Source organism: Oryza glaberrima, chromosome 1, assembly GCF_000147395.1.
Source record: "Oryza glaberrima chromosome 1, OglaRS2, whole genome shotgun sequence".
Taxonomy (NCBI): Eukaryota; Viridiplantae; Streptophyta; class Magnoliopsida; order Poales; family Poaceae; genus Oryza; species Oryza glaberrima.
In genome coordinates this window covers 31,474,716-31,486,892 of record NC_068326.1, presented here as the reverse complement: position 1 = coordinate 31,486,892, position 12,177 = coordinate 31,474,716, and the positions used below count along the sequence as shown (strand labels likewise).

Below are 12,177 nucleotides of genomic sequence, written 5' to 3'. Positions count from 1 at the left end.
GAGAAGGAGAGAAGAGAAGAGAAAAAGAACAGAAAGGGTGGGGCCTATACCGTTTTCTCGCACTTACATATGGGCCCCACATATTTATTATATTTTATTTTTGCTGACTAGGATGCCACGCCAGCGAAACCGGGTGTCTATGCTACCTTGGGACGTTTTTTTTGAACGGTTTTACATAGTTCAGATGTACACATTTCTGGTATTGCGGTTAGGGGACCTCAAACAGACTCTATGTAAAATTAATTGAGGGACATCAGGTGAACTTATTCCAGGGACCAATGATGCAACCCTATGTTCGATTAGCGCGCTCTTAATTATAATTGTGTAAAAATAAGTGAACGACCTAACAAAAATAAACTTCGTGCTCGGCTGCTCGCTGCAATGGTGAAAAAAAGAAGGGTAATTTTGGAACCATGCCATTATAATTTTACAAAATTTGAGATATGCTATTGGTATCTCAATGACATGTAGGACCCATATGAGTCAATGACATGTGGGTCAGGATGGCATATCTCAAATTTTGCAAAATTATAATGGCATAGTTCCAATTTTTCCAAAAAAAGAAATATTTGTTCAGACGTTTTCTCAGCCACATACGATCGAGAGCATATGAAAATCGGTTATTTGCACAAATGCTATCTCCGAATGCGAATGTCTTAAGTAACTGTGCAAACTCGAGCGATTAAATTCTTTTGGAGTGAAACCAGCCTACCCAACTTCAATTCCTATATATGATATAGCAGGTGTTCATATTTATAACTTGTTACACATGTGATGATTTTATCAATCTTAAAATATGTTAATTTACACTGGTAGAGAAACCATCTTTGGTCGGTCGACCAAAATCCACAATAGTCCCGATTCCACTAAAAACCGGGGCTAAAGATGATCTTTAGTCCCGGTTGGTATCTACAGTGGGCATATTTGATCTTTAGTCCCGGTTCGTAATACTAACCGGGACTATCTTTAGTCCTGGTTCGTATGTTGTCCGGGGCTGTCAGGCCCTCCCGTGATCTTTACTCCCGGTTGGTGTTACCAACCGGGACTAAAGTTAGGATTTTTAGTCCCGGTTGTTAAACAACCGGTAAAACAAAACCTCTATCCACGCGCGCATGCAAAGTCTCCTATTAATTCCATCCTTATCTCCTCCTCTCCCATCCAGCCATCTCCATCTTATCTTCTTCTCTCCTCCCATCCTTCTCTTCCTTCTTCTCTCACCCCATCTCCTCCTCCCCTCTCTCCTCCCCCTCCTCCCCTCCCTTCCCCTCCGGCGGGGCGGCGGGATGGAGGCCGGCCGCGGCGGCCCGGTGCGGGGCGGCGAGTTGGAGGCGGCGGCGGGCTGCGTCGGGGGCGGCGGCGGCGAGATGGGGCCGGTTGAGAGGGCAGTGGCCGGTGGCGGGCGGGAGGCGGCGGCCGGCTGCGTCGGGGGCGGCCGGCGCCGGTCGGGAGGGCGGCGGCCGGCGCCGGTCGGGAGGCGGCGGCAGGAGAACTTTTTTTTTCTCTTCTCTGTGCTATCTGATGAATGCTAAAGATGTTGTAGATGTGAACTTTCTTTTTCCTTTCTTTGTTCTCTGTGATGAATGCTCTCTGTGATGAGATGTTGTAGATCTGAACAAGTGTAAATAATATGGATGCTTTATTGTTTGATTTTATTCATTCGATCTATGATTTAGGCTTTGTTGTTGATTTTAATCATTCGATCCACGAGCGAAAGCTAAAGAACAATAAAAAAGGAAAAAAGGCCAACCAGATGAAAGGAAAAGAAAAAAAAACCAAAACTTTTTAGTCCCGGTTGGTAGGAACAACCAAGACCATATTTTTACCAACCGGGACTAAAAATCGATCTTTAGTCCCGAACTCGTAGTCCCGGTTGAAAAACCGAGACTACAAAGGGTTACCAACCGGGACAACAAAGCGTTTCTCCACCAGTATTAGTCTTTCCGATGTGCTTATAGAGGTAGCATGTTTGTGTTTATATTTACAGGGGTGAGTATACAGGCATTGTGAGTGTCTACGTTTGTACTATGTTTCTAAAAAATAATATTCACTCAAAAAAAATCAAGAAACTCATTCTAGCTAGATCATTTGTTTTATGTTGGGCACTATAAATTACTCCTACTAGGAATAACTGCCGGTGAGAAAACGTTATCTGGGGTTTGTGTACAGTGGTGTATAATGTCAAGCATTCATAAACCAAAACCACTGGAGCAATAGAAGGAAATGCAAAGTGGGGAAAAACCCTCCCGTTAATAACACTTTAATCTATGAGGTTTGTCTGAATTCTGTACTTGACTAACAGTAACAGTACACATTCGAGGCAAGCAGACCTTTCGCATGAGTAAAGTTTCAGAAAGATACAGGAATTGTTTGCGGTGGAGATAATAAGTAATCCTTTCATTCCAAAATATATAACACGTCTCAGTATGTTCTCTGAAAACATTCATGAGTTAATGTCTGTTAGAGTATATGGTAGTTAGAGTCATATTAGGATAGGATTGGTTTGTTTGGATTCCTTCCATATCTGTAATCCTTCCTTATCTCCTCTTCATGTACTCCTATATATATCGGCCCCTTGAGGCTCAATACAATGTGTCCCACGTTACGCAGTATTCCTCTCCTATACTATCCAACATGGTATCAGAGCGGGCGATCTAGCGCCGCTCTCACGCTTCCGCCGCCGCTGCCCCCGGAAGTAGCGATCTCCCGGGGGCGGCCACCCGTTTTTTGTTTTTTTTTCTCTTCGTGCTTCGCCGCCGAGATCGATCTCGATCTCCTCGGCATCGTCGAGTCGTCTTCGCGTCATCGTGAAGAAGTCAGTAGCATCGTACCATCCACATCGTCGTCGCCGATCTGGAGGGCATGGCCGACCCGATCTCCACCAGCACCCCGACGTCGCCGGTAGGCCGCGCCGCCCGCTGGTCATCGGCCTCACCTGGGGCAAGACCGCCCCGACGCCACCGGCGCCATCTTCATCAAGCTCCGCCGGGCGCCGGCGTTGCCATGGTCGTCGTGGCGTCGTTGGCGCGGCACAGAGTACGGGGGGACACGTCCCTGCCGGTTCCTCCTCGGCGGCCGCCTCCGCCGCCTACGCCCGCAGGCCGCCGTTCACTGTCGACGCCCTCTCCACCATCCACGCAACCATCTGGCAGTCGTCATCTGGAGGTCGTCGTCGTTGCGGTCGAGGTCGTCGTCGTTGCGGTCGATCCCATCTAGCCGAGCGCCGGCCTCGCCGTCGTCGCCATCTCCGCCCGGACTCCTCGCCGATCTGGCGGACTGCCGCTTGGAGCATGCCACCATCGGCCGGCGCCGCACGCCCTCCGCCTTCGGCCGCCGGCCTGGCCGACGGGGCGCCGCTTTCTGCTGTCTGCCGGGCTGCCGGCCTCGGCTGCTCCACCGGCGGCTACCACCTCGAGGTCGTTTCCTTGGCTGCGCCGACAGCTCGTCTCCACCACCGCCTCCCATCCATTCGCTGGCCTCGACGCCCACCGCCTGGCGCTCTCCCTCCCCCCGCTCTGTCTCTGTCGGAGGTGGTGGACGCGTTGACTGTTCGTCTGCTCCATGCCAATGAAGTGAGAGATTGGGGATGAGCAAGTTATTCACGGGCTCAGGACTGTGTGAACTTGGTCCATGGACCATGGGAGACGTGGAGTTTGGCTTCTACTGTGGACTACTGCATGCTACTGTATCAATTTTTTTTCCCGTTCTAAGAACGGGTTTGCGTCGCCCACCGCCTCGTCGACATCTACACGTCTCTGACATCAGCATCGATTTCAGCTTTGACTTTCTCGTCTGTTGAGCGCGACTTCGGCTTGATCACCCGATTAAGCGCATGGACATGATGACTTCTACCGCCGATCGTCTTCAACTGCGCGTCTACGCCATCAAGCTTTGGGTTGCCGCTGCGTCGCCCCCCTCGGGCCGTAGTGCCGCTGCCCGTGGACTTCTTGCCGCAGCATCGACATAGAGCTACAGCTGTGTTGTCCTCTCGGACCACAGCTTCGCCGCTTTCGTCATCTTCATCGCCGTTTGCACATCGACACCCTCGTCGTCCACACTGGTCATCGTCAGTCGCTCAGGGTCTTCTTCCTCTACTTCGAGCATCGCCGCCACATCTCCAAGTTACCACCGTCGCTACTCTAGACCGGTGGTCCAGCTACCTCTACATGGCTACCGACATCGCCGTCCAGGCCGTTGGTCCCACTACTTCACCTTCTACTTCGTCCAGCATGACTCATCGCCAGTGTCGCCGTATCTTCCTCGACTACACTTCGCTCTTCTCCGGCAACTGTGTGCTGCTCCGGCAATTCTCCCTTTACGCCGTTCTCGCGCCGCGACCGTCCCGGAGGCCTTCTCTGCTAGTCTCCTCCGACATTGGCGTATGATTCATGGTGGTCCCCTACCTCACCCGCGCGGTACTAGCAACACCGTTGCGCGCGTTCGTCTTGAGTTGTCCCGGGATCTGGCAAACCCTGTGTGATGTCTCGTCCTTCACGGTTCGACTACATCGGCTCTTCGGCGTCATCTTCCTCAACGATTACCGCGATTGTGTCACCGTCTTCGTCTCCAGCGCGTTCTCGCGCACCTTGGTCCACGACGCCCCTCCCGTGCGTCCACGACCACTCTACGGCGCCCCATGCGCGCCCTGCGGCTCGGCTACCTCGACATCAACTTCCCGACCCACGGCTACTCTACGCACGGCTTCCTCGACCACGGCTCCCTCGCACCCTTCGCTTTGGCTACGTCGACAACGCACAAAGGGCTATCATCCGTATTGAGCACTCTTGCCGGTTTCTTCTCCAGTCCAAGTGTCCGCGTTGCTCACGCTTGGACTGCGAGGGGATGTTAGAGTATATGGTAGTTAGAGTCATATTAGGATAGGATTGGTTTGTTTGGATTCCTTCCATATCTGTAAGCTTGACTTGCACGCAGCGTTTGGGAATCAAAGATAAAAAATAACTCTATGGGACTTACGGAACGCCTTGTATCTGTATTCGGATCAGCTCCTTAACAGAGTTTCCTGCTTGAACCCTGGCTGGGAGCTGGGCCTTTTTCAACCTTTTGAACTTGAAAGAAATGCCTATTTCAAGCACTGGTATAGAGCTAGAAAGATAAGGGAAAGACAAAGCAAGAAGGTTATCCAGTAGAATGATTCTCGATATATTCCACATTATAGCCAACAACTGATTCAGCTTTCGCTAGTGAAGTTTAGGAAAGCTAGTAGGGAACTGCAACCAGAGAGAGAGTTCTAGTGAGTCCAAAACAAGCAGGTTGGATAAGGGTGCCAGTGAAGAAATCAAGAGAATATGCAGTCTCTAATGGATGGTCTTTGCGACAGCTAGATGCTGCTTCGCCAGAAGCGACTAGTCGCCTCCTTTCCTCCGCCGAAAGATGCTTAGCCAGAAGCTTTCACGAAAGCCAGTCTCCGGGGGTAAAGAACCTTTCTTCACTCTTCCAGCCTTCCAAACCAAGTCGACGAAGTCAAAGAGTCCTTTTGAAGGGGTTGTGCAGAACACTTACTTTTGGTTTGCAAAAACAGAAGAGAGGGGCAGCCCAGACATGAGAGGACCACCACGCACAGCAACGATTTGCTGATTGAAAGCTCAGTAACTCCTCAGCCGGGGGTTCCGCCCGAAGAAGCAGGGGCTGCAGTAGCTGCCGAATCTTCTACTGGTACATGGACAACTGTTTGGACTGATGGACTTACCAGTCTTGATCCGTCTGAGCCGGACCGGAGTCGAATACTTCGGATCCTTGGTTTGGAAAGCCTTGGTAGTAGTGCACTCAAATCGACATTGAGATTGGGACATAGCCGCCCAACGATTAGACCGACCGGGGGATTGGAAGATCTGGAACTTTCCTTTGGCCAACTACAAGCAGTTGATCAATTTCACCATTTCTTTCATTCCCTTTTCTTCGTTTTGGTGCCATCTTTATTTGGAGTTGTTACGAAAAAAGCAAAAAAAACTTTTTTTTTTTCAAATCAAATCAAAGTAAAGTTTCGTGAGCGCTTAGGATCTTAAAGGTAAGCAGCAGGGGATCCAAGCGGTTTATGTACCTACGGACGATTTGACCGACCCTGCTCCTGTTCTTAAAAAACAATATTTTTATTTATCATATTTTGACTAGAACTTCAGTTCTTTCACTTCGACACTTCTAGTTTGGGCTCATCATATGTTTACTGTGGGCTTAGACGTTGCCCCGAGTAATCGACCCGTTTCCCAAGCAGAGTTTCGCGAAACCTCCGTCCCGCGGGCAACCAACGAGGGATGGTCACAATAAAGTATACAAATCACTTTCAGATGTAATTGAAGGTAAAGAGGGTTCTGTAATCCTTCCTTATCTCCTCTCCATGTACTCCTATATATATCGGCCCCCTGAGGCTCAATACAATGTGTCCCACGTTACGCAGTATTCCTCTCCTATACTATCCAACAATGTCGTTATCTGACGATAACCAATATCTCATGTATACACGCACATATCTCAGTATATACGTTTTTGAGTTTCCAAACAGCAGCATATTCAAATGTCTCAGAAAACAATTAATAACAACACATTTAGTACTAGTACTAAGGATCTTGAAATCAATAAACTCTTGACGAACAACAACGCCAAACTCCTAATTATTTGGAGAAACAATTAATTTTGATTTTAGCTAATAAACTGAAGTTCCGTAACAACAATAATAAGTCAACAAGCACGCAAATAAGGTTCTATTTTATCTATGCAGAGTTAGAACTCATTCGAAATGTACAGTATACTCCTACAAGATTCAGAACCAACAGTCACATTACTTCAGCCATTTGAAAACCACACAGAGATGACCACATAATATGGTTTTGGTTACTGTAGTAATGAACATGTCGGATCGGCACATCAATTGCTCTGTACTACGAGTTCTCAAAAAGAAGAAGAAGAAGAAGAAGAAGCTCTGCACGGGCAGTAAATGACAAGTTAACTACATCTAGCAGCATTGTAGTGAGCGTGTCGGATCAGCAGATTCAGCACATCAATTGCTGTTCAGAAATCACAGGCAGTAAACGACAACTTTAACTACAACTAGCAGCACAGCAGTTTTAGTTAGTGCATGCGAAGGATTAGTGTGCGTACACGTCAATATCAAGAAAAAACTGCACTGTTAACCAATGATTACACTACCACTTTTAATATTTCATTGTAATTCAGCTGAATTGGTAAACAGTAAACCAGTGTTATAAGATGTATATTTTTGTACCGTGCTTTAGTTAGTCAACTAATAATTTCCAAGAATCTGCATATTAAGGTTGCTATTGTCCGTTCACAAAAAGAGAAAAACAGACTGGTATTTCAGCTTCTCCAGAAGTTAGTGCCGAGTTTATTAAAAAAAAAAGAACTGCTATTTCAATTACACTGTTCAGAAGATTGTGCTGTTGATAATTAGAAAACACAATCAAGTTGTAGGGTAATTTCAGGGTTCAGGTAAAATGCAATCTTCTCGGTACTATAAAATGACTACTGAAAGCCAGTAATATTGATCAGAAACAGTGATCATGTACTAGAGAAGTAATTATGCACAGTTCGCAAGACCTATACCACTACATTCTGAGTATTGCATTACTAGTTTCTTATCACTTAAATCAATGCCATACAAAAGACTGGACGGAGTGCGTCTAAAAAGACATATACAACTAGTAGACAGAGTTTCAAAAGATACAAGTAATTAAGAATATAAGATTGATGATGAGGGGTTAAGAAATTTATTTCTTTAGTGAAGATCAAAGACAAGGGAAGAGCCTAGACAAAAGCCTAGTAGGCAGAGTTTCAAAAGATACAAGTAAGAATGTAAGATTGATGACGAGTGGTTAAGAAATTTATTTTTTTAGTGAAGATCAAAGACGAGGGAAGAGCCTGGACAAAAGCTGGGGCCACCGGCCTTATAGAGTTACCTCCTTTGGAGAAGATTCCATAGGTTTTTTTTCCCTTTTTTCAGCACACCCTGTAAATATTGTTTGCACCTTGTATTTGCCCATGTTCTATAAATATACACATTGACAAAGCTTTTGCCCGTCTTAGTTTTGTTCTTAGAAAGAACATAAACTTTTTGTAGACAAAGGAATAACTTTGTTCCAGCCACTGCATAAGGTATTCATTTATAAGGTATATAGATCTTGGTGATGATTTTATCTCTCCTTATTTTTTGTAATTTTTTATCACCAGATTGTTTTTTTACCCATGTGTATGAACAGTACATTTGAGTTAGCTAGCTAGTTCCCTCCCTGGTAAGTAGTACTAGTTTGATTCCCTAAGATAACAGGTAAACACAACAGCGATGCGTGGCCAGGCAACATTGGTGGCTAAGTGAAAGAAAAGAGTATTAGTGTTCAGCATTGAGGTTTGGGAACTAATCTCGCATGCACATAAAACAAAAACAACTCAATAGTACATGATTAATTAAGTATTAGATAAAAACTTAAAAAATATATCAATATAATTTTCTAAATCAACTTTCCTATATATATATTTTTTAAAAAATACATCTTTTAGCAGTGCAGGAAACGTGAACGAAAAACAAGGAAGTAGAAACTGAAAAAGAGAGTGCCGAACATAACCTAAGATCATTTCTTTACTCCCAATGATCAGGATATGCCCTCATATATAGAGACCATTGAGAATGTGCTTGTAGTTTGGTGGTAAGTCCTGCAACTGTGAGGCTAGGCTACCAACCGGTTCGAACTCTGTTTTTTTTCTCTTTTTTTTTAAAAAAAAGGCCCCTCACCTTGTGTTCCTCTAATTCCTCTAAAGTACAGGTTAAAACATGGCATATGATAACAAGGCCTCTGTATGTGTGAGATAGCATGTCCCCATATGGCTAAGAGAAAATCTTTTGGGGGTATTTTCTTGATCTTAAATGTAATGACTTTGTGATGTTAAAAGCCCATCCTAACAAGATATATTTAATGTAATGACTTTGGGATGTTAAAAGGACATCCTAAGAAGAGATATTTTACGCTAGAAAATATAGTACTTTGTTTGGTCATAAATATTTTGCATTTAAGACAGGATTCGATTGAAACTTTTAACACTCGAACCATTAACAGTTTCCAAAATGCTTAATTTTAAAACAAAAGAAATGATATACGTAGATTTGTCTAAAAAATACTATCATCATATTATAAACTTATTAAATTTTATGAACATATTAGAATCTTACAAAGTTTAGCTAAATTTTATCGTAAAGTTAAATATTTATTAATAGAGGAAGTGCCTCTTAAGAACCATAAAATCACTCTCTTAACAAATATGGGATGATCGATGTAATAATAAATATGACTGACTAATAGATAAGACACATAACAATAACTATTCAAGCAAACTAATCAAACTACTTTTGTGGATACTACAACAAAAATGCGATATAAAGACATTTTTAAAGTACCTCATAAATAGCTCTTGGTCCATCGTCTCTAGAAACAAAGCTAAAATGCTAATATATGGTAGATTTTTTTTAAAAGGTATCATAAATGCCTTTTGATGAATTGTCTCTAGACACAAAGAGACATTTTATAAAATGTTAATATATGATAAGTAATTAACTATAAGTAACACAAGGCACATATGTTTTAGTAATAACATGAGGTTGAGATGCTTAGTGCCATGTGGATAAAAATGATTTTTTTTCAAGAGGTCTTGAGTTTAGGTATTCGTAATAGCATGAGAAAAAATATATATTTTTTATCTTGGTTCACTATGGTTCTGGTAGAATTTAATGTCTCTATAGAATGTATCTACTCTCTTATAGACATGTTAAACTCGATGCTATTTTTTTTCTGAGTAAAGTCCATCACCAGTCCCTAAATTTAAACCGTTGTGTCATCCCGGCCCCTAAACTCGCAAATCGACCGTTCAGGTTCTTAAAATTGTTCGACTGTGTCATCCCGGTCCCTAAACTTGCAGATCACTCGTTTAGGTCCTCCAACTTGTTCAGTTGTGTCACCTCGGTTCCTAAACTTGGATTTGAATATCATCTGGGTCAAATAGGACAGTCTGAAGACTTTATATTTAAAAATAATTCATAACTTTTTCATATGAATTCTACTGAAGACAAACTTTATATCAAACTTGTAGCCCTCGACACGATCTACAACTTCGTAGTTGAATTTTTTTTTATTCTAAGTCATTTTTTGTCCCAGAATGTAATTTTAAAATTAAAATTTCAAAATCTATAAACATGCAACAATATCTTGGGACCCTAAACAGTTTTAATTCAAAAACTTTTCAACTACAAAGTTGTAGGTCGCGTCGAGAGCTACAATTTTGATATAAAGTTTGTCTTCATTAGAGTTCACATGAAAAAGTTATGAATTATTTTTTGATATAAAGTTTTTAGACCGTCCTGTTTAGGGACCGGAGTGACACAACTGAACAAGTTGGAGGACCTAAACGAGTGATCTGCAAGTTTAGGGACCGGGATGACACAGTCAAACAAGTTTGAGGACCTGAACGTTCGATTTGCGAGTTTAGGGACCGGGATGACACAGCGATACAAGTTTAGGTACCGGTGCTGGATTTTACTCTTTTTTTCTCAAACAGACAGGAGAGTTGTGTACCATCTATACTCGTTTAAAAGGCTCTGGTGGTAGTGGCAGTGAATCTACCACCTACCAATGCTCTTGAAACTTTTACAAAATGCTCCATGATGGTTTTCTGATATTATGAAAATAGTCTGATATTGGTTCAAACAAGTTAATACCATATATAAAAATAAGCAAACAAGTGAACCTAACATATTTAATAAAAAATATACATTCTTTTACTATGGCATGTTATAATATATTTCTTTTACCAAAAAAAATATGGACATTGTGTATTAAAGAAAAAGAAAGGCCAGGGTAGGAACCAAAGTACACACACAAACATACATACGAAAAGATGTTAAAATATTTAGTTGATTGAAATACCAAAATCAACATGACAAATAGGATTTTACCAAAGAACCATACATTAAAACGGACTTAGAGCTTCCTCTCTAGGAGAGAGTAGTAATGAAATCTAAAAGAAAACAATGGAATGAATTTAGAAGTAGTAACTAATTAAGAGAGTTGCATAGAAACCCAAGATTTCTCAAAACATATATGCAAAAAAAGTTAGAGCAATGCTACACGTACTAAATTTTTCTTACTAAACTTTTACTAACAATCATCTCAACCGTTTGATTTAAGTAGATGAAAGTTATAAAAAATCTAGATGCACTCATATCATGACACATCAGTGTTAGTAAGAATTTAGTAAGAAAAAGTTAGTATTATAGCCTTTTCCAAAAAGTTATTGATTTTCTTGTGTGGTGATAGTTTGTATAAACTAAAGTTCTAATAGTATGCATGTGAAGTGTCATCTTAATTAGTAAATTAAGCAGCTGAGCTAGCTAGCTAAGAAAAGTGTTGGTACAAATATAATGCATACATATGTATGAAAATGCAAGTACGTGATGGACTCATGCATGCATGTGCTCAAAGACTGTGGACTAATTAATGTCCTAACAAGTTTAAATCAACAAGTTGTCACCCTACCCCTTAGCGTGTTACTATTAGACAGAAGTAGAGACATTGGATAGTATGTTTGCATATAACATCTGGGCAACTATTTTTTTTATCACATTGCATAAAATTTGGAGACAAGTAAACACGATGTACTGAAATGTTAGAATTAAGGAAGTTACGCCATGACAATATAATGTCTGTCTCAAAAGTAAATTAAAGAGGAAGGAAAATAGACCAAATCATATACAGATTGCAGGATGTAAATGTTGATCGAAGAAGGCCCTTTAATTATAAGCATGCAGTACACAAATTGGGACTTGTACACACAGTGGAAGCAAAAGAGGAAACATTGAACAAGAAAGCAACATTGATTCAAGAAAAATGAGATATTGTTGGGACAATATATATCGGGAGAAGAGAAATAAATTGAGTACATATAAAAAAGATCAACTAGCTAGCACAACATGCATGGAAATCACAATGCTACAACCTATATGTGAGCAGAAAAGATCAAATTAAGCCACACAACTAAATTCCGCTGGATTAGTATGCTAATTTAGTTGCGTTATCACGCATCAGTTCATCACGTGTATGCATGTATTGTTGTTATACCTATATGAGTATGTTCTAGGATAGTAAGATAGAAAGGTGTTAATTTTGG

General features: G+C 42.2%; 1 protein-coding gene across 1 annotated transcript; it reads right to left on the bottom strand.

Moving 5' to 3' along the window:
* Positions 1-2,337: 2,337 nt before the first annotated feature.
* Positions 2,338-3,723, bottom strand: LOC127758807 (uncharacterized). Its single transcript, XM_052283940.1, has one exon. The coding sequence runs from the start codon at positions 3,634-3,636 to the stop codon at positions 3,106-3,108; it is 531 nt and encodes a 176-aa protein (XP_052139900.1). The 5' UTR covers positions 3,637-3,723; the 3' UTR covers positions 2,338-3,105.
* Between the last annotated feature and the right edge of the window lie 8,454 nt (positions 3,724-12,177).

What these genes read in the sequence shown, in the direction of transcription:
- LOC127758807 (XM_052283940.1), bottom strand. Translation starts at nt 3,636, where the DNA reads ATGGTCCATGGACCAAGTTCACACAGTCCTGAGCCCGTGAATAACTTG.